Source organism: Rhinoderma darwinii, chromosome 2 (assembly GCF_050947455.1).
Source record: "Rhinoderma darwinii isolate aRhiDar2 chromosome 2, aRhiDar2.hap1, whole genome shotgun sequence".
Taxonomy (NCBI): Eukaryota; Metazoa; Chordata; class Amphibia; order Anura; family Rhinodermatidae; genus Rhinoderma; species Rhinoderma darwinii.
The window spans coordinates 253,243,665-253,266,759 of record NC_134688.1 but is presented as its reverse complement, the minus strand read 5'-3'; the positions used below and the strand labels follow the sequence as shown (position 1 = coordinate 253,266,759).

The window sequence follows — 23,095 nt, the reverse complement described above, 5'->3', positions numbered from 1 at the left end:
GTGGACTCACTTGTGTGGTTGTTGTACGAGAACTCGGCCCATGGAAGAAGCTGTACCCAGTTATCGTGTTGTGAAGAGATGAAGTGGCGGAGATAATTCTCCATGATCTGGTTGATCCTCTCGACTTGCCCATTGGACTGGGGGTGATAAGCTGAGGAAAATTCCAATCTCACATCCAAGACTTTACAGAGGGCTCTCCAGAACTATGAGGTAAACTGAACCCCCCGATCGGACACAATGTGAAGAGGCAAGCCATGCAAGCAAAAGATGTGCTGAATGAAGAGACTCGCCAGTCGGGGAGCAGAAGTTAGGCCGGTGAGCGGGATAAAATGTGCCATCTTCGAGAACCAGTCCACCACCACGCAGACAGTGTTGCATTTTGCTGAGGGAGGAAGGTCTGTAACAAAGTCCATCACAATGTGCTGCCAGGGGGTATTGGGTACAGGCAAAGGTTGAAGCAGGTCGGCAGGCATGGCGTGAGTAACTTTTTTAGAAGCACACACCGTGCAAGAAGAGACAAAGTCCAGAACATCTTTAGGTAGCATGGGCCACCAGAAGTGACGAGCAATCAGGTCTCGGGTTTTACGGACACCAGCGTGCCCAGCCAGTTTAGAACTGTGTCCCCAGCGGAGAATTCTTCTCCTCTCTGCCAACTGAACAAAAGTCCTCCCCGGAGGGATGTCTCTAACCTGCAGAGGATTAGCAGTGACAGTGCAGGACGGGTCTATGATAGTCTGAAAGGACTCCACCATGTCTTCCATCTCAAATGATCTGGACAGGGCATCGGCCCTCACATTCTTGTCAGCGGGATGGTACTGGAGCACAAATTGGAAACGGGTGAAGAACAGCGACCACCTGGCTTGACGGGTATTTAGTCGTTGAGCGGACTGAAGGTAGGTAAGGTTCTTGTGGTCAGTGTAGATCAGAATGTGGTGAGCTGCGCCCTCCAGAAGATGTCTCCACTCCTCCAGAGCCAATTTGATGGCCTGTAGCTCCCGATCTCCAATAGAGTAATTGCGCTCAGCAGAAAAAAAAAGTCTTGAGTAGTAGCCACATACTACTGCCTAACAGCAGTGCACCTGCACCAACAGAGGAAGCGTCCACCTCCAATGAGAACTGCCGAGATATGTCAGGATGATGGAGGATCTAAGCTGAAGTGAAGGCTTTCTTGAGGCTAATAAATGCGGACTCTGCCTCTGGAGTCCACACCTTGGCGTTCACACCCTTCTTGGTAAGGGTAGAGATGGGAGCCGTCAGAGATGAGAAGTTTGGAATAAACTGCCGGTAGAAATTGGCCAATCCCAGGAACCGCTGTATGGCCCTTAGGCCTTGAGGACGTGGCCACTCCAGGGCAGCTCTCACTTTCTCAGGATCCATCTTGAGACCTTGATCCGAGATGATGTAGCCCAGGAAGGGCAGAGAACTCTTCTCAAATACGCACTTCTCCAGCTTGGCGTATAAACGATTCTCCCTTAATCGTAGTAGAACTTGACGGACATGCCTCCGATGAGTCATTGGATCTGGGGAGAAAATCAAAATATCATCGAGATAAACAACAACGCAGACATAGAGGAGATCTTGGAAGATATCATTCACGATTTCCTGAAACACTGCAGGAGCGTTACACAGTCCGAAGGGCATCACTAGGTATTCGTAGTGCCCGTCCCGGGTGTTAAATGTCGTCTTACATTCGTCACCCCGGCGAATCCGGATTAGGTTATAAGCCCCTCGCAGGTCTAGTTTAGAAAATGTTTTGGCTCCTCGTATTTGATCAAACAGCTCGGATATAAGTGGCAATGGGTATTTGTTCTTGACCGTGATCTGGTTGAGACCACGGTAGTCAATGCAGGGTCGAAGGGATCCGTCTTTCTTTTTAACGAAGAAGAATCCAGCCCCGGCCGGGGAGGAAGAGTTTCGTATGAAACCCCTCTCCAAATTCTCCTTGATATAGGCTGACATGGATAGAGACTCTGGCAAGTAGAGAGGTTATACTCGGTCACGGGGGGAGAGAGGCATTAGTAACCAGTTCAATGGGACAGTCATAAGTCCGATGTGGAGGCAGCGTCTCAGCCTCCCTTTTGCTGAAAACATCTGCAAACTGAGCAAACTGGGGGGGCAGTCCCTCCAATGACTGAGGCTGTGGAGGCTGAACAGGATGGATCTGCAACAGACATTGATCAAGGCACTAGGAGGCCCATTAGAGAACTTCTCCGGAATTCCAGTCCAGGACTGGGGCATGTAGTCGAAGCCAAGGCAGGCCCAGCAGAACAGGATTGATGGCCTTGGCAAAACAAGGAAAGAAATCAGTTCAGAATTAAGGACTCCAAACTGGAGCCTCAACGGCTTGGTTTTAGAAACCATGGGATCAAGCAGAGGCAGTCCATTTACTGAGGCAACAGCCAAAGATGTCTCCAGGTTAAATGCGGGAAACTGAAGATGATCCACCAGCTCCTTTTGGATGAAGTTTGCCGCAGACCCAGAGTCAGGAGAGGCAGAGACCCGATGCGTCCTCTCGCCGGATACTAGGGTCACAGGAACAGTCAGCTTGGAACAGAATGCTTTATTAGGTACCGTTCCACCTAGGGTTGTATCTGCAACCAATCCTAGGCAATGGGGCCTCTGGGGACACAGACACACAATATGGCCTCTGAGGCCGCAAAACAGACAAAGTCCAGAAGTGCGTCTGCGTTGTTTCTCCTGGATAGACAATGTGACATAGTTACTCTGCATAGGATCCTCTGGTGGGACGACTGATACTGATAGTAAGGATTGCTGTAAAGTAGAATCCAGCCTAGGAAGTTAACTCTCCCGGAGACCCTCTTGGGAACGCTCCTGGATCCTCATGTCAACCCGGGTGGCGAGTAGGATAAGATCGTCCAGGATAGATGGCAGATCGCGAGCAGCCAGCTCGTCCTTAATCCCTGAAGACAGTCCCTGCCAGAATGTGGCCACCAAAATCTCGTTGATCCAGGTTAACTCAGCAGCCAGGATACGGAACTGAATGGCATACTCGCCCACGGAGAGGTCTCCCTGGTGTAGGATCAGCAAGGATACAGCAGCCGAAAAAACTCTCCCAGGTTCCTCAAAGATCGAGCGGAAGGTCACGGGTCTCTGGTCCCTGATGTTCCCACAGAGGATTTGCCCATGCCAGGGCTTTGCCAGTAAGGAGAGAGATGATGAAGGCGATCCTGACGTCATCCGAAGAGAAGGACCTGGAATGAAGTCTGAAGTGGATCAGGCACTGATTAAAAAATCCACTGCAGGACCTCGGGTCTCCGTCATAGCGTGGAGGTAGCGGCAAGAAGCATAGGGTGTCGGCACTGGTACAGACAGGAAGTGTAGCAGGAGGAACAGCAGGAATGGGTACGGTGATGACTGTGGTTGGAGCAAGAAACCGATGACCAATGGCGTTCACCGTCAGAAGGAGTTGGTCTTGCCGTGACTGGAGATCCTCCATCTCGGCCAGCATGGCTTGTGTCGTCAAGGTCTCAGGTTGACCAGAGGAGTCCATGGCCTGAGCATACTGTCACGGTATGTGGTTATGTGGACCCAATAGGCCGCACAGTCGTAGCAGGGAGGCAGCTGGCCAAACAACAGGAACCCCAGAAATACAAAGTCCCGCACAAGGGTACCTGGATAGTCCAGAAAATGGCCGCAGCTCTGATACGGATGGAGGTGGGTGCAGGAGGTAACGCCAGACGTGGCGGATGACAGCAGGTGCCGCAGATTGTGCCAGACCTGGTGAATCCCTCTGGACGTGGCAGATAACACAGGACGTGGCAAGGCAACAGCAGGTGTAGTAGACACGACTCCAACTAGTAGGCACAGGAACAAGAACACAGCATGGGATATAGGAACAGGTAACAGGGCACGGGTAACAACTGGAACGGGAAACACTAAGGGACCATTTGCAAGATAGACTTGGGAATACTAACAACGCTCATGCAAGGATCAGAAGGGCCGGGGTCTTCTTATAGACCAGGAAATCTTGTGGTTGATAATGATGATTGTTTTACAGGTGGCCCTTTAAGAGCGGGCACGAGCGTACGCGCGCGCACCCTACGGGACACAGCAGACCGGAGCGGACGTGAGCGCTGGCGTCTCCTAGGGAGGAGATGGGGACCAGCGCTCACAGATTCATGGATGCGGGCGTCGGGAGGAGAGTAAACCCCACGGTCTGTGGCCATGGATGCTACAAAGACTCTATTATGCAATATCTTCAAATATGAAGAAGTCCTGTAACTTCAGAAATATAATTATATCCTTGACATTAAAAATAACCTATAATTATAAAAGGGTTATTTTCTTTATTGTAGTTTCTATTAAAGAGGCTCTGTCGCCAGATTATCAAATCCCTATCTCCTATTGCATGTGATTGGCGCTGCAATGTAGATAACAGTAATGTTTTTTGTTTTTTTTTAAAACGATCATTTTTGGCCAAGTTATGAGCAATTTTATATTTATGCAAATTAGCCTTTCTAATGGATAACTGGGCGTGTTTTCTCTTATTTCCAACTGGGCGTGTATTGTGTTTGTAACATCTGGGCGTGTTTACTTGTTTTACTAGCTGGGCGTTGTGAATAGAAGTGTATGATGCTGACATATGATGCTGACATACACTTCTATTCACAACGCCCAGCTAGTAAAACAAGTAAACACGCCCAGATGTTACAAACACAATACACGCCCAGTTGGAAATAAGAGAAAACATGCCCAGTTGTCCATTAGAAAGGCTCATTTGTATAAATATAGAATTGCTCATAACTTGGCCAAAAATGATCGTTTTTAACCCGTTAGTGACCGCCAATACGCCTTTTAACGGCGGCCACTAACGGGCTTTATTCTGATGCATATGCCTTTTTACGGCACTGCATCAGGATAAAGTAAACAGAGCAGGGAGCGTCAAATCTCCCTGCTCTCAGCTGCTAGCGGCAGCTGAGGGCTGGGAGCGTCCCTGCTCTGCCGGGTGAGATCGATATTAGTATCGATCTCACCTGTTTAACCCTTCAGATGCGGTGCGCAATAGCGTGCACCGCAACTGAGTGGTTTTGGAGAGAGGGAGGGCAGTACAAAAGTATTGCAGTGTATTATAATCGGAGAACCGCATATTATAGTCCCCTAGTGGGACTAGTAAAAAAGTGAAAAAAAAGTTTAATAAAGTTAATTTAAAAAAAAATGTGAAAAAAAATGAAAAACCCAGCTTTTCTCCATACATAATGCTTTTCTATTAAAACACCAAAATAAAGTAAAAGTTACACATATTTGGTATCGCCGCGTCCGTAACGACCCCGACTATAAATCTATTACATTATTTAACCCGCACGGTGAACGCCGTAAAAAATGTAATAAAAAACTATGGAAAAATTGCTGTTTTCTGTGAATCCTGACTTGTGATAAAAAGAGATCAAAAAATCGCATCTACTCAAAAATGGTACCAATAAAAACTACAAGTCTCAAAAAAGCCCTCATACGACCGCATCGGCGAAAAAATAAAAACGTTACGGCACTTCAAATATAGAGACACAAAAACACATAATTTTGAAAAAAAAGTAGTAAAACATACAAAAACTATATAAATTTGGTATCGTTGCAATCGCAACAACCCGCTGAATAAAGTTATTGTGTTATTTATATCACACGGTAAACGCCGTTGATTTAAGACGCGAAAAAGAGTGGCGAAATTTCAGGTTTTTTTCTATTCCCCCCCCAAAAAAAAGTTAATAAAAGTTAATCAATAAATAATATGTCCCCCAAAATGGTGCTATTAAAAAGTACAACTTGTCCCGCAAAAAACAAGACCTTATACGGCTATGTCGACGCAAAAATAAAAAGGTTATAGCTCTTGGAATGTGACGATGGAAAAACGTAAAAAATGGCTTGGTCATTAAGGTCTAAAATAGGCTGGTCATTAAGGGGTTAAAAAAAAACGTTACTGTTATCTACATTGCAGCGCCGATCACATGCAATAGGAGATAGGGATTTGATAATCTGGTGACAGAGCCTCTTTAACTAACTTACAAATGTTAAAAAAATACTTAATGAGATAAATAGATATGTATACTTATTAAATTCTCCCAATGTATAAATATTAACTGGGATATATCGATACATGTATCTGAAGGATAGATTAGCTTATACAATTCTCGTTTAGAATGTTATTATTAGCTTTGAGCTATGTATGGAGTAGTATTATCTACGCAAAATGGACGCTATAAAAGGTGTGGATACCTGGATGTTTATGACGGCTCTGAGGAAGTCCCGGAGGGGATGAAACGCGTTCAGCCATTCAAATTTTCTCTGACATGTGCGTGGTTGACGTCACATGCCGTGTACCTGCTCTGGAGCTGATTCCATGCTGGGTCATGGTAACCCGGTCTTGTACTGCATCTAAAGCTGAGATGTGCGGGTGGACATAGATCAAACTATGAGGTTTGTGCAGGATCGCATTGCCGGGTGAGAAGTGCCAGGAACTTCCCTTATTGATCCCGTTCTGAAGGACGTAACTGGGACTTATCTTGCAGCTCAAAACTTGCGATATGGGTGGATGTCTATATAGCCACGTGGCTTGAATCAGATCATGCCGGTCCTGTTTGGGGAGTCAAATATATCTTTCTCCCATAATAAACTCTTCTTCAATAACATGAGCGGCTTTTCAAGGGATCATTTTGCCTCTTCAGTCTGGCACTTATGAACAAACTCCTTGTACCATTACTGATGGACATTTAATCGACCGAACTTACATCTTGCGCAACATTTCTATCAATGGGGCCCCTTGATCACGTCAGGAAATAGATAAGTACATTTGGATCCATGTGCATGTATTATTATATTCAAACGTGTCTGCAATTCTTTGATTATCAGTATTTACTGTGATATATCCATCTTCTCAGCTGATCTCTTTTGGTCTTTTTATCAACTATATAATATGTCATAGATCCTTGTTTCTTGGACTATGAATGTTTAATTTATAAAGCAAATGGAATTTACTATATCTTTTAATTAATAAATCAATTTTGTATTTACTTTGATACTAATATTCTTTACCTAGAGTGTGCTGGTTATGTCCAATGATCTTTTTTAATTTTGTCATACTTAGGTATGTCCTAACAACTGCCTGAGTACTATCCGTACACAGGCTAATGTACTGGCATATAGATATATGCCTGTACATTAAAGTTTAAAAAATAAAGTAAAAACATAAAGTAATGTTAAATTTTAAAAAAATACACATACACATTTTTTACAATAAACATTAAAATAAGTCTCAATACATAAAATATACACATTCGGTATTGGCGCGGCCGTAATAACTGCACAACAATTTTTTTGCGTCATTTATGATGTGCACGCTGTATTGTGAGGCACGAGATGTGATGAATTCAACCTCCATTCCATGTGCCTCACATTAATAGTAATTAACCCCATCATGTACATTACACATTAACCCATTATGACTGAGAAACATGATGGGGTTAATTACTATTAATGTGAGGCACATTCAAAATTCATCACACCTCGTGCCTCACATCAGAAAATGGAAGAACTTGTTTGTTTTTTTTATTACTATTGGCAAAGTATCGTTTTGGTAACGAAATCGCAATAATACACGAAGTATCAGTATCAAAGTCCAAATTCTGGTATCGTGACAACCCTGCATCAAACTATGGCAAACTATGCAGGTCATTTGAAGTCACTATTATATTGAATGAGATTATTCCTAATCTCTAAATCTAATAGGGTGGAAAGAATATGAAAATTATGTAAGCAAAACTTTTATAAACGAAAGCCTATAACACTTGCTACAAAGTATAAGGCGCAGTTCACACAGTATTTTTTTGGAGCTGATTTTGACGTGGAAACCGCATAGGAATCAGCGCCAAAAACCCCCCAATCTCCCTCTATTAAATTTAATGGCAGGTAGAGTTCTTTTTCGTGGTGTTTTTTTCACTGCTCACGGGGACAAAAGCATCATGCCCTATCTTGGCGTGGTTTCTACCTCCTAAACCTCCATTGAAATCAATGGGAGGCAGAGAAAAAATATATATGCCACTCATATATGCCACTCGTTTGGAGTGTTTTTGATGTGTTGTTGTTTTTTTATCAAAAACCGCCCATGGTTCTTGCATTAGTTTAATTAAATAAAAAAACGCCTAAAAAAAAACACGTCAACAAACGTCTCAAAAAATATGTCAAAAAGTGTAAAAAAAACTATTGCATTTCAAAATCGTATTTAAAAATCATGAAGGAATATTAAGGCAGATTCGTCAGCGTCATACACTTCTATTCACAACGCCCAGTTGGTAAAAACACAATACACGCCCAGTTGGTAAAACGAGAAAACACACTCAGTTGTCCATTGAAAAGCTCATTTGCATAAATATAAAATTGCTCATAACTTGGGCAAAAATGATCGTTTAAAAAAAAAAAAACCTTTGCCGTTATCTACATTGCAACGCCGATCACATTCAATAGGAGATAGGGATTTGATAATCTGGTGACAGAGCCTCTTTAAAGAGTTATTCCCATCTTAGACATTTAATGCGTATCCAAAGGATACTCCATAAATGTCTTATAGATGCGGGTCCCACCTTTGTGATCCGCACCTATCTCGAACGGGGGTCCCCGACCCTTATATGGAAGTTATAAAAACAGCGTACCACAGCGAGCGCAGCAGTTTCTATAACCGCAGACACCTCTCCACTGCGCCTCCGCAGCTGACCGGCTGGGATCTTGGCAGCAGCACTCATTCAACACCTACCTACCTACTATACGCTCTAGTCCTATCCACCTGTGGTAAGCCTCCATTTGTCAAACTAAAGTTTGTTATTTCCTGGGCTTACTCACACTATGTGGCGCCGTGCTTTTTTCTTTTAATTCTCTATATAGATCAGGTTTACCAGCTCTCTCGGGAGCCTGGTACCTGCTATCGGAGGTTCCTGTCCCATCAGCTCTATACCATTGGAGTTCAGCTCCACGGAGTTCTTTGGAATAGGACCGTCCGGCACTGGCTGCCGCAACTCGTTTGCTTCATTTTCACACCGGATTTCAAGTTTGCTTCACGTTCCACCAGAATTCAAGTGTGTGCCGTCGGGCTTTGAGTTTGTGCCTTCCCGTCACATTTCTTTACGATGTTGGACTTTGCTGATAACAGAGAACACTTGCGGGAACGACTTATACTACAGTCGATTGGGGAAGATTTACCTCCGATGACTCCTCCAATAGTGAGTAACAAATTCACTCCAGAACAGACCAAGTCTATGACTGACAGTTTTTTACTTTTAGAGGACACTCTAAAAAAGGAAGCTTTACAAAGCATTGACTGCCGTTTTTTGAAAATCTATATTGATGAGAACATTTCTCCTAGGGGTTTAAGAATTTTATTCAATAACCCCTACCCTGCTGATAGTTTGTTTAACACTGATTGGTACAATCATATTGAACAATGTAATAGAGGTTTCTTAGATAGACTCAGAACCAAGAGAGGGGCAATTGGGGGGTCACTCCTTTCAGTGATTAACAACTTAAAAGAAAAACTTTTGGTTTTTTCTGAGCATCAAGATTTCTCTAAATTAGAGATCTCTACTAACAATAGATTAGTTCGTTTTGAGAATGAACTAGTATTGAAAAAAGCCAACAAATTAAAAAGAGACCGAGGTGATTATTCCTTTAATCAACTCGGTGACTGGAGAGTGGGGTCCAACCCACCAATCTCCCCACCCAATACTGTACTCAGGCAACCATTACCAAAAAATAATCCTCCTAACAGAGTTGCATTTACCACAGATGTTCTTCAGTACTCGTCTCCTACTTTTGTGAGGTCGTCTAGAAATAACCCCAAATATAAAGGTAATGAGATCTCATATTCAGGGGTCCAAAATCCTCTACGCAATTTAAATACGACTGGTTCTATCATTTGCCCCAGTAATGATAATGGCAACATTACTGAGAAGAAGAATCCATCTACATGCTCTTTTACCACTATTTCTGGTGTCACCATGTGTTCATCCGGTCACCAACTTTCTAGCATACCCATCAACGCCTTCAAGTCCATAGATCTTGAGACGGAACTATTGCGTTACAATTTAAAGACCGGTGTTTCTTCACCTAAATGTCCCCTGTCTCCCCATCTCAACGACTCAGTTTACACTCAAAATCAAGATAGCAATTCATCATTGATGCAATTGTCCGTACATAATAATTCTAACGAACAATTTGAGTCAGTACATGATGTGGAGTCATCCCTCATTTCTGATGACTCATTTTGTGACAACCGACAGAATGTATCAACCCAAAAACCAATAGAAGTCCCTTTTGATCACCCCTCCATATGTATGGATAACACCATTTCTGCTGTTTCTTTTTTAGGCCTCCCGTCCCAATTAACTATGCCTCCAATAACCCCAACATTAAAAAGCAAGGATTGCTTGGTACCATACATCACGAGCCCCAAAATTCAGACGATAACCAGTTTTTTTCCGACAATTCAAAAAATTTCGATAAAAAGAAAATTAGAAACAGACAAAGATATAGAGGAAAGAGGGGTGGTAGGAGCCGTAAATCTGTCACTAATCCACTTGCAGTCCAAAAAACAAAGGAACACACAGTGAAACTTTTTAATTTGTCCACCTACAAATTAAATATTTGGGAAACTAGTTTATTGGGCAAAGGGCTCTCCTTTTGTCCGGTGGCCCCTCCCGACACTTTTGAACTCTTCATGGACCTAAATAGGTTTGTTAGAAAACTAACCCTATCCAGACATTTTTCCATGTCCAACGATTCCTCATTAATTCCTCCTAAAAATTATTCTTTTGAGAGTATGTCTACCCAAATGGCCGTAAGTGTGGAAGTACATCCCAAATCCAATTTCTATCCCATATATCATCAAGGTCCTTTTCTGGAAATGTTATCTACACTTGTTGGAAATGAATTCCGTTTGCTGGATAAACCTCAATTTATGCCAGACAATTTATCTAGTAAAGAGAGAAAAGCAATCAAATCCTTACGGAACAATAAGGAGATCGTGATCCGCTCCGCAGATAAAGGAGGGGGCATCGTAATACAGAACAAGTGTGATTATCTCAAGGAAACCTCCAGAATTTTATCAGACAGTTCATTTTATTTAAAATTAGTGGCGAATCCCCTTTCTTCGTATATAAATGAATATAGAACCTTTATAGACACAGCTTTTTCAGAAGGTTTATTGACCAAAAAAGAAAAGAATTTCCTTAATATGCCATGTCCCAGTTTGCCATTTATATACCACTTACCGAAAATACACAAATGTATTAATAATCCTCCTGGCCGTCCCATCATTTCTGGCATTGGATCTCTCACCAGTAATCTGTCCCATTATATTGATTTACATCTCCAGCCTTTTGTGTTACAACTACCCTCTTATTTGAGGGATTCTACTCAACTCATTAATGATTTACAAAATCTTTTGGTTTTACCCCCCCCCCATCTAAAGTGTGTTTCCTAACAGCCGATGTCGCAGCCTTATATAGTAATATTCCCCATGACAGAGGTCTTGAAGTCATTGAATCGGTTTTAGCCTCGAATCCCAAAATTCCAACTGCACAAATTCTATTTTTAACGAATTGTGTGGAATACATCCTCAAGCACAATGTGTTCAGCTTTGGAAACAATTTTTACAATCAAATAAAGGGCTGTGCGATGGGCTCCAGATTCGCACCGGCATATGCCAATTTATATATGGGTGATTTTGAGGATAAACATATTTTTAATGGTCATAATTTTAAAGACAAAATTTTACTTTATAGACGTTTCATCGACGATTTATTTATTGTATGGAAAGGTAATGAAAAAGAAGCTACGGATTTCATGGAAATATTAAATAGTAATGACTTTGGAATAACTTTCACTCACACTTTCTCCACTACGTGCATCGATTTTTTTAGATCTAACCATTGATTATGATGATATTAACTGCAATTTTAATACTAGAACACATTTTAAAACCGTTGATGTTAATAGCTACATCGATTTTAGAAGTGCCCACTACCCCCCGTGGATCAAAAACGTACCCTTTGGCCAATTTAGGAGAGTGAGGAAGAATTGCTTGTCTGAACTTAATTTTTTAAAGGAATGTGATATTTTAGAAAGTAGATTTAAAGAAAAAAATTTTCCTATACAACTGGTTAAAGGTGCACGTTTTAAAGCGACAGAATTGACCCAAAAGTCCTGTGTTAATCAAACAAAAAAGACGGAGGTTACCACTGATTGTACAAACAAAAATGGTAAAATTAATACCAACAAGACCAAGTTTTCAAATAATTTCATTACAGCATATAATAGTGGACATAAAATGGTGAGATCTATTTTGTCCAAACATTGGCATATCTTGAAAAATGATCCTTTTCTCAAAAATTCTTTACCAGATAAACCAAGCATCACCTTTAGACGGTCAGCTAATTTGAAAAATATATTGGCCCCTAGTCGTATCAATAACTCTAAACCTTCTATCCCAAGAGTTCTACCAGTTTTGAATGGATCCTATAAGTGTAGCCAAGGGCGTTGTTTGTGTTGTAACAATATCTCACACAAAAAACTGACCTTCTGTTCCAATACAACCAATGAAATTTTCCCAATTAAGGCTTTCCTTAATTGTGGTAGTAATTTTGTAATTTATCTCCTTGAGTGTTCGTGTCGCTTACAGTACATTGGGAGGACCATCCAATGTTTGAGAAGCAGAATTAACAAACATAGATATAATGTTCTAAAGGGGTTTTAAAAACACAGTGTTTCGAGACACTGTGCTTCTTCCCATAACTGCCAGTTCGATAGAATTACCATTACGCCTATTGAACAAATTCCTTGCGACGTTCCTAACCGGTTCCAAAAACTCAAGCAGAGAGAACATTTTTGGATTTTTAAACTACTGACCCTACATCCAAACGGTTTGAATGACATCTCGGAAACTAGTCTTGATTAATGGTCTATGTATTCTTATATCACAGATGAATTTGTGTTTTTCCAATCACTCTGGGATCACTTGGTTTTAGCTTTCTCGTACATTAATTGATTCATTTTTTCTTTGTTTTAAATGCTCAGAAGATTTTTTAGGTATATATCTACTATATTTTTTATCATCCACTTACTCTACATGTATCTATTTTTATTGAGTTATCTTTTCGTTCATTTGATCATTATTCAGGAATTCGTAAATTTCTGTGGCTGTCCGCTTCTTCAGGGAAGTTTTCTGACAATGGGGTTATTCTTTAATTCTTTTCATCGTGAAAATAGTTGTTAAAATTTGTTAATTCCTTGTGGTCCTGAAAGTTTGCTCATTATGGGCCCCCTGTAGCAGATGAATTTGTTGCCCTGAATCTGGTTGACCGTTCTACATATGATTAGTCGGCTCCTTTCTTTCTTATTATTAGTATTATTTTTATCCTCATTTTTAGCATATAGTATTTAGTTTTTAACTTATACATGTATACCTAATACTCATTTATATTTTTTTATGATAGAAGTCCACATTGATTTTTCCACATTTTACTCCAAAGGGCAACCATTGAAAATAATATCAAGATCATCTGAAAGGATGACTATTAATTCTATTAAAATAGACATCATTTGGTGTAATTTCTCTGTCTAGTTGAGTTCTGGTCAATATGGGTCTAATAGTAGTTTTTATCTTTTTTTCTCTTTAAGTTCATTTTTCTCAAATTCGTTTTCATTATAATTAATGGGTGAATTACCGCAAAACATCGCTATTACGATATAGCACAAACTTCCATATATCATGTTGAGCTCCTAACTCTTGTCTAAATTCATTGATATATATTACTGTTTTTATGAGATTGTCTGCAATAGTCCCCTTTTATTTACATTAAGTATACTCAACACTTATACTCATTTATGATAGAATTCCCCACTGAATTTTCCACACTTTAGTCCAATGGATAACTATTAAAAATAACATTAAGATCATCTTAATGGATACTCATTGGTTTTACTAAAATAGACATCATTTGGGGTGTTTTCCAGGTTCAGTTGAGTTCCCAGTAATATGGGTTCAATAGCAGTTTTTATTATTTTCACCCATTTATTTTATTTTTCTTTAATTCGTTTTCATTGTAATTAATTGGTGAATTACCGCAAAACATCGCTGTTACGATACAGCACAAACTTCTGTATATCTAGTTGCTTTCTAACTTCTGTTTAAATTTATCGATATATATATATTATTGTTTCATGAGATTGTCTGCAATTGTCCTTTTTTCATATATTCCATACCCCCTTTTTAATTCAACTTTGTCTATTCTAGTTTAATTTATCAGTATATACGAATGGATATTTTTCATGTATATTTTTTAAGCTTGAACTTTTCCCGGTGATTACGTCACCTTTGCACTTTGACCCTGTTTACATTGGCGGTTTTTCTCCCGCGTGGTGTATTTAAAGGGCTGTTGTTTTAACTGCAATGTGTGTGGCCTGAGGAAGATGCCGGTGCGGCATTGAAACGCGTAGCCTACAACAATAAAGCATCATTTATTATTACCATTGAATCCTTCTTGAGTAGCAGCGCCTCACGGGGTCCCGTTTTTCCAAAGAATCTCTACATTATCTACTGCGGTGATCCTCCAGGGCTGACCGGCTGGGATCTCGGCAGCAGCACTCATTCAACACCTACCTACCTACTATACGCTCTAGTCCTATCCACCTGTGGTAAGCCTCCATTTGTCAAACTAAAGTTTGTTATTTCCTGGGCTTACTCACACTATGTGGCGCCGTGCTTTTTTCTTTTAATTCTCCGCCTAATTATGGCAGCAAGCCTCACTAGGCAGGGACAGGGTCGGAGGACCCCGGTCCTCGAGAATGGTGTGGGTCCAAGAGCTAAGCTCTAAGTTCGCATCATGAGACTCTGTTACGTAGAGGACTATCATATACGCCCATTCGCTGTTTGATGAGTTTACCTGGACTAAGGTCATAAATGTATTTGCCAGGAAACTGGCTTTACGCAAATTCTTTAAAAATAACACACAGGGTATCAGCGATATTGATAGGATGGAAACAAATACTCTCAAAGACCTTGAAAACTTACTTTCTGAAAATGAGGTTGGAGGCACTTATGTTTACAGCCCCTTCTCTTTTTTAACGACCTAATTCTTAACTAGCACCACCTTTTTCTCAATATGCCCACATTGACATTTTTGTCAAGATGGTCAGCGCAGAACTGAAGAAACTTAAACCTAATAGAGCTAGGGCTTTGAGTAACCTCAGTGAGAAAGAGAGACTGGCATTGGACGGACTATGCCAAAATGAACAGATTGTTCTGAAACCATCCGACAAGGGAGGTAATATTGTGGTTATGGACGAGGGAAACTATGTCCATATGGTCCATAGACTACTTCAGGGGTCTCAAGCACGCGGCCCGCGGGCCGCATGCGGCCCCTGGGGCTGTCATCTGCGGCCCGCGGGACACAGAGCCGCTAGTATCGGCTCTGCTCCGAGACTCTGGAATTCCCTGACATCGCTGTCCACATATGAACAGCGATGTCTGGGGCTTCCCCAGAGCCGGAGTCCCGAGCAGAGCGCTGGTGTCGGCTCTGCTCCTGGACTTTGTGGAATTCCCTGACATCGCTGTCCACATATGAACAGTGATGTCTGGGGCTTCCCCAGAGCCGGAGTCCCGAGCAGAGCGCTGGTGTCGGCTCTGCTCCGGGACTCTGTGGAATTCCCTGACATCGCTGCCCATATATGGACAGTGTGTCAGGGTCTTGCCCAGAGCGGAGCAGAGCGCTGGTGTCGGCTCTGCTCCTGGACTCTGTGGAATTCCCTGACATCGCTGTCCACATATGAACAGCGATGTCTGGGGCTTCCCCAGAGCCGGAGTCCCGAGCAGAGCGCTGGTGTCGGCTCTGCTCCGGGACTCTGTGGAATTCCCTGACATCGCTGCCCATATATGGACAGTGTGTCAGGGTCTTCTTCAGAGCGGAGTCCCGGGCAGAGCGCTATTATCGGCTCTGCTCCGATACTCTGGGGAAGCCTCTGACATCGCTGTCCATACATCGACAATGATGTCAGGGGCTTCCCCAGAGCAGGAGTCCCAGTGATGTCAGGAGCACAGCTGGAGTCCCAGGAAGAGCCTACTAGCGTTCTGCCTGGGACTCCAGCTCTGGGCAAGCCCCTGACATCACTGGGGTAGCCTCTACAGAGGGCACTGGGGCAGCCTCTACAGGTACACAATAAATTTGTGCTGTCACTTCTTCGTTTTTTGTTAACACACAATTATTTTATCTTTGATAAAAAAGTTTTACCATCAATTGAAGGGCACAGATATGGGCACAATCTGTGCACCCACCTACGCAAATTTATTTTTAGGGTGGTGGGAAGACACCAATGTTTTCACTGAAGATTTACTTTTTTTTTACATCTCACATTTTATTTCGGAGGAGGTATATTGATGATATTCTTATTCTTTGGGATAGGGATTCCTCTTTATTTACTGATTTTATGTCTATACTCAACAATAATACAATTGGTATGAAATTTACCTATGAAATACATCATACCGAGATTACTTTTCTGGACCTTAAAATCTCTCTGGATCCTGATGGTGATGTCCATAACAACATTTCTCGCAAACCCACTGCCACGAACCGTTTCCTACACTGGGGAAGTCACCATCCTCCCTGCCTAAAGAGGGGAATCCCAATAGGTCAATACTTGAGGGCACGGAGAAATTGCTCTGGTGAGCAATCCTTTAAAATTGAATGTGATGGTCTATTCTCTAAATTCCTTGCTCGTGGCTACCCGAAATTTTTTTTACACAGAGCCTATGCCAGGGCCAGGGCGACAGATAGAGGATACCTTCTGCATGAACCTAGTCGCCAAATTCCTCATTCTCTTTCTGCGGTTGGACCAAGCCCTACATCTACTCAACCTTCGTCCATTGTCAGATGCATTGGCACCTTTGATGCCTGTTCCAATCAGGTTACAAAAATCCTACAGAAATATTGGCCTATTCTTCGTGCAGATTCAGACCTTAGATATGCAATCTCTACCACCCCTAATATTACCTATCGAAGAGGTAGGAATTTACGTGACTATCTTGCGCACAGTCATTATTCTCAATCCTCATCAGCATCCAAATGCTAGCTAAAATCACCAGTCATAGGATCTCACCCCTGTGGGAGATGTTCCTTCTGTCCATCCATGCCCACTATAAAAAGTTTTTGTAATCCCTTAGACAACAAAGTTTACAAGATTAAACAATTTATCAACTGTCAAAGCAGTGGAGTTATCTACATAGCAAAATGCCCTTGTCCAAAATTCTACGTGGGCAAAACTGTCCAGGAAATGAGGAGGAGAATCTCCAAACATTTTAGTACCACCAACAAAAAGGAAGATACACCCTTATCCAGACATGTTTGATCCACACATGATGGTAACATTCGCTCACTACAATTTTAGGGCATTGCTCAGATCAAGTTGGGCCCAAGAGCTGGTAGTCTTGACCGTAAACTCCTGCAAGAAAAGGCACGGTGGATTCACCGCTTCGGCACCCTTAGCCCTGTGGGGCTCAGCAAAGGTTTCACTTTTGTAGCATTTCTTTAAATAACACTTCTCGAATACATAATATAATATAATATACTTACCTGGGTCTATATTTCGACATTTACCTTTTACCTGTTATTTTTCTAAATGAGAGGTTATAACTGATATACAGTTATATCACTTATTTACCAGTCTATATTTACCTGAACCCCTATACTTTGACTTTAGAAATATGACGGCAACCCTTCCTTGGTTTTCCTGGTTCATTTATTAATTTGTAAGTATAAGGCATCATTTACACGACCGTGATATACGTCCGTGCGACGCGCGTGCTTTTCACGCAGGTCGCACGGACCTATATTAGTCTATGGGGCAGTGCAGACAGTCCATGAGTTTTGCGCAGCGTGAGTCCGCTGCGTAAAACTCACGACATGTTCTATATTTCAGCGTTTTTCGCGCATCACGCACCCATGGAAGTCAATGGGTGCGTGAAAACCATGCAGGTCGCACGGAAGCACTTCCGTGCGAACTGCATGGTTCGCGCAACAGCTATCAAACTCTGAATGTAAACAGAAAAGCACCACGTGCTTTTCTGTTTACAAACATCCAAACGGAGTGTCAAAATGATGGCGGCTGCGCGAAAAGTACGCAGCCGCGCATCATACACTGATGACAACTGCAGCTGTTAAGTGCCTTTTGCGCACGCAAAACGCTGCGTTTTTTGGGTGCGCAAAACGCACACGCTCGTGTAAATCAGGCCTAATATTTATTATTTCATCTGATATGGACAGCCATGATAGGTGCCATAGATGTAGGTATTAAGTAAATACATCAGCGCAGTAATGATATATTATGCAGTCCTTTGTGATGCCTCATCTCTGCGCATGCGCTAGGAACGCTTTCATATGTCCGTGCGCCTGCGCGGGCATCCACTTGGAGTTCAGCATTTCTGCAATCAGCTGTCGACTAGGTATCCTCTCTGCGCATGCGCCCGAGACGCCATCCCATTGGCAATTGTAGTGGCACCTTCATTGGTTCACCCGTGTGTCCATTACACAGTGAGGGGCGTGACTGTCTGTACCGCCCTCATTGGCTGGATTCCCATCTGATGTGCATGTCTGGTCTACTTAATACCAGGCAATCTGCGGCGCTCCGCCATTAGCCCCAGTGCCGCTGAGGACGCTACATATGTAGCGAAACATGTCGGGGGGGGGGCTTCTTTGAATTTTAAAATGTGCTCTGTTGCTGGATCTATCTCTTTATACAGTGTGATATAGCGTAGCGGTCTGCAGCCGCTGGCGCTTCATATACGTACCTCCTAGTGCTCTGCAATATATACTAAAGAAGCAGAGCTTCATGGTGTTACCTACCCAGCAACACGCATGGTCTATTTTAATCATTTATCTGGTTCGTTATTTGTTTTCATAGCCTAATAAAGATATCAATCATTGTCATGGTAGTTGGGAAATAGGGTTTTCTGCCGGTTGGCATCCATTTAGTATATAGGTCCCAGAGCTAAGACCCGTATCTATCAGACATTTATGGAATATCCTATGGAGATTAAATAAATGCCTAGGATGCAAAAATACTGCTTTAATTATTGTACAATTAGAAGTTATGCAACTTTTTAATACAGGACCTGGATCAGAGCTCTCGCTTGTAATAAACAGGACATGAGCAGAAAAGGTTTTCCTCTAAGTGTATGTTCACACGCAAAAACGTCTGAAAATGACAGAGCTGTTATCAAGGGAAAACAGCCTCTAATTTTCAGCCATTTTTGTAGCCGAAAACAATTTTTTGCAGAAGTTTTTGGAGCTGTTTTTCCATTTTCATCCACAATGAAAACAGCTCAGAAAACGGCTCAAGAAGTGACATGCTCCTTCTTTTTAGGGGGTCTTTTTACATGCTGTTTTTTAAAACAGCGGCGTAAAAAATGCCCCGCTTGAACTAAATGCTGTTTTTCCCATTGAATTCAATGGTCAAATGTTTGTAATAGTTTAGGTAGCGTTTTTTAAGGTGTATTTTGAGGCGTTTACTCCCACGAAATAAGCCTGAAAACTGTGCGTGTGAACATACCCTAAGGCTTTATTCGGAAGAACGTGTCACACCCGTGCGGGACCCGTTTTCCTCCTAGACTTGAAGGATCCGTGAAAACTGACAAAAATAGGACATGTCCTATTTTTTCATGGCCCCTTGACACAGCAAAAAAACGGCCATGTGAACAGCCCCAATGAAATACATGCGTCCGTATCACACGGACAATATTTACGTTCGTCTGAATAAGCCCTAAGAAAGTAATGCATAAACTAAGGAAAATAAAACTTTGTCTTATAATGTTCCACACACATTTGATGATAAAACTTCTGCATTTTGGTAATCATTAGGTCATCTTTAAAGCGTAGCTAAGTTTTTTTGCTCCTGATATATGGGTCAGTTTAAACCTATTAACTGCTAAAATTAATTGCGAAAGTGAACCAAGGACTATTTTTTATCTCAACCAAGGACTATTTTTTATCTCATTGATGTGTGAAATATTTTATTAAATTGCTCAAAGCATGACGCAAAATGCTAATGTCAGAAAAATGACACATAAAAAAGGCAAAATAGGTCCACTTAATATTACAGGACCTGGCATAGACCCCACCTATTTGCCAAATTCATTAATAGCAGTGGGTTACTGACTAGCCCTTATGGTCAGGATATGGGCCTTGAAATTGCTTTAGTGTACTGAACCAGAGCAGCTCAGGTCCATCTGCTGCTTGACAGGTAAAAAATGCATTTAAGGTCAAACAAACAGAAATCTAAATACTAGTAGTAACGGCATTTACATGGCCAGAATAAACAGTAATATTAAAGGTCATTCATTTTCTAGGAGATTATTTCCCTTTATCACATTTTATGCACCATTTAAGGAATACATTTATTAAACTGACCACTTTTCAAAGTGAGAAACAAAACATAAATTGAGAAGAGAACGGTTCTCCCTCACTACTGTATATGCGTCATTTCCTCTTGTCACTATTTTGCTTTATTTTAACAAAGGAAATATTTCAATTTTATTTTATTAGATTCAGGTTCAGCTAAAATCCATATTCTATAGAAACGCACCATCTAGGGGCTCCCTTCTATTGTACATTAATGTTGTTTTCTTTTCACAACTCTTAAAATTGGTAAATACAGTTGGTGCAGATTGCAAAAGTTAAATTAGAGAAATACAAACTTACTTATTAGATTACCCGACATTTGAAATTTGTCAGTTGTCCTTGCTGTGTCACGCAGATATTTTCCCTTCTGCGAAAGTTGTGCATCTTCTTGGCAAATAACATTGTCGTCATCAGAAACATCCTGATTGGAGAAAGTGAACTGACAGATTATTATATACCTATACGAAAAACGTTTTGCAACTTAACAGGACATCGAAATGCTAAAACAAGTCCACAGATCACACTACCTTGATGAGATATCACAAGGGCAAAATGTCTATAAGCTTTTCACAAGTCACTGAAGGACATGTCCACCATTGCCTTTATTAATCTGTGTAATGTGTATTTAACCCTTTGCTGCTATGGGTTTTTTGACATTTTGCACCTCTGGCAGCCAGGAAACTTTTCACACTTTTGACATTTACCTATAAAACCTACATTAGAAAATAAAAAAAATCATAGTAAGCCCCCATACCTAGATATTGTTACGGTGCCACTTTAAACACACAGGCACCGTAATGCAATTTTGGGTCAATGTGTATTTTTTTATAAAAATGCATGCTAATTTACCAAAAATCTGGTTTTAGGGTAGAAAGGTAAAAAAAAGTATCAACCTATAAAATACAGGGAATACACTCAATGAAAAGTGAATGACCCCCACACCCTCTATATTTCCTGAAATCAAACAACCTGACAATTGCAGTTGTCTTGATGTGGTATTGGCAGCCACGTTCACCTTCACATAACTTTGTGACAAACAGGATTTTTTTTAAATACATTAAAACACACATTTGCGCCTAAGGCCCCATGCACACGAACGTGTTTTTGCGGCCGCAATTCCTCCGAAAATCCACGGGGGAATTGCGGCCCCATTCTTTTCTATGGGGCCATGCACACGACCGTAGTTTTTACGGTCCGTGCATGGCCCAGGAACCCGCACCGCAGAAAGAACGGGCATGTCCTATTACGGACATCTTCTGCGGTCCGGGCTCATTGAAAACAATGACGGCGGCCATGTGCATGTCCTACTATTTGCGGACGGCCCGCGGCTGACAGTCCGCAGCCGGCCGACCCGAAAATCACGGCCGTGCACACGGCTACACTCGTGTGCATGAGGCCTAAAACTCACATACAAGATGTTTACACACAAACGTCTACATCGACAAGAGCTTGTGCTCTACAAAATGCTGAAACAGCGGACATCAAATGTGTTAAAAATATATACTCCACACTGCAAACAGCGTATAGCACATGACCACATCCACGCGGCTTTGCATCAAACAGTGAATATAAGCAAAATTAGAATTTATTTTTATTGCTTTGCAACTAAAATGTGTACTCAAGCAGATCTCTTATGCAAATAAAATGCACTCTGTAAGATGTGAGTTCATACATATAATACACGTTCACTATTGCATCTTTTAAAGAGGTTATGTGGGGACCGAAAAGTATTAGCAGCGTACTCATTGCAGTATGTGAGTACACGCGCTAATATATCAGCGCGACGGGGGACCGGAATGTATATTAGCGAGTGAACTCACATACTGCACTGAGTACACTGCATATACTGTTCAGTCCCCACATAACCCCTTTAACCCCTTAGTGACCAGCCTATTTTAGACCTTAATGACCAAGCCATGTTTTTACTTTCTTCCATGGTCTCATTCTAAGAGCTATAACTTTTTTATTTTTGCGTCGACATAGCTGTATAAGGTCTTGTTTTTTGCAGGACTAATTTTTAATAGCACCATTTTGGGGTACAAAGAATTTATTGATTAACTTTTATTAACTTTTTTTGGGGGGGGTAGAAAAAAAACTGCAATTTCGCCACACTTTTTTGCGTCCTAAATTTACGCCATTTACCGTTTGGTATAAATAACACAATAACTTTATTCAGCGGGTTGTGGCGATTGCAACGATACCAAATTTATATAAATTTTGTATGTTTTACTACTTACACAGTAAAAACAACTTTTTTTTCTAAATTATTTGTTTTTGTTTCTCCATAATTGAAGAGCCATAACTTTTATATTTTTTTGCCGATGCAGTTGCATGTGGGCTTTTTTTTTTGCGGGACGACTTGTTATTGGCACTATTTTCGAGTAGATGCGACTTTTTGATCACTTTTTATCACATTTTTTTTAAGGCTGGATTCAAAGAAAACAGTGACGCGATCAAAGCCCAGTCCGGATGCAAAGAGGGAAATATAAAAAACATTGTTCTATCAAGGCCAAAATTGGCCGTGTCCTTAAGGGGCTAAAACCTAGGGATTACAAGCAAAACACTCTATCCAAAGTTATGTCTTGTTTGACCTGAGCTAGTCATAACTGTTGTTTTCTAACTGGAATGCTCTCTGGAGATGGGCATAC

At 41.5% G+C, this 23,095-nt stretch overlaps 1 protein-coding gene across 7 annotated transcripts in view; it reads right to left on the bottom strand.

The window, feature by feature from the left end:
- Positions 1–23,095, bottom strand: part of SPOCD1 (SPOC domain containing 1) — a 204,352-nt gene that overhangs the window by 152,358 nt on the left and 28,899 nt on the right. For all 7 annotated transcript variants that reach the window (XM_075853156.1, XM_075853151.1, XM_075853158.1 and 4 more), the window contains one exon: positions 20,748–20,868. In XM_075853156.1, the coding sequence (XP_075709271.1) occupies positions 20,748–20,868 (121 nt within the window). The remainder of the gene's footprint in view (positions 1–20,747; positions 20,869–23,095) is intronic.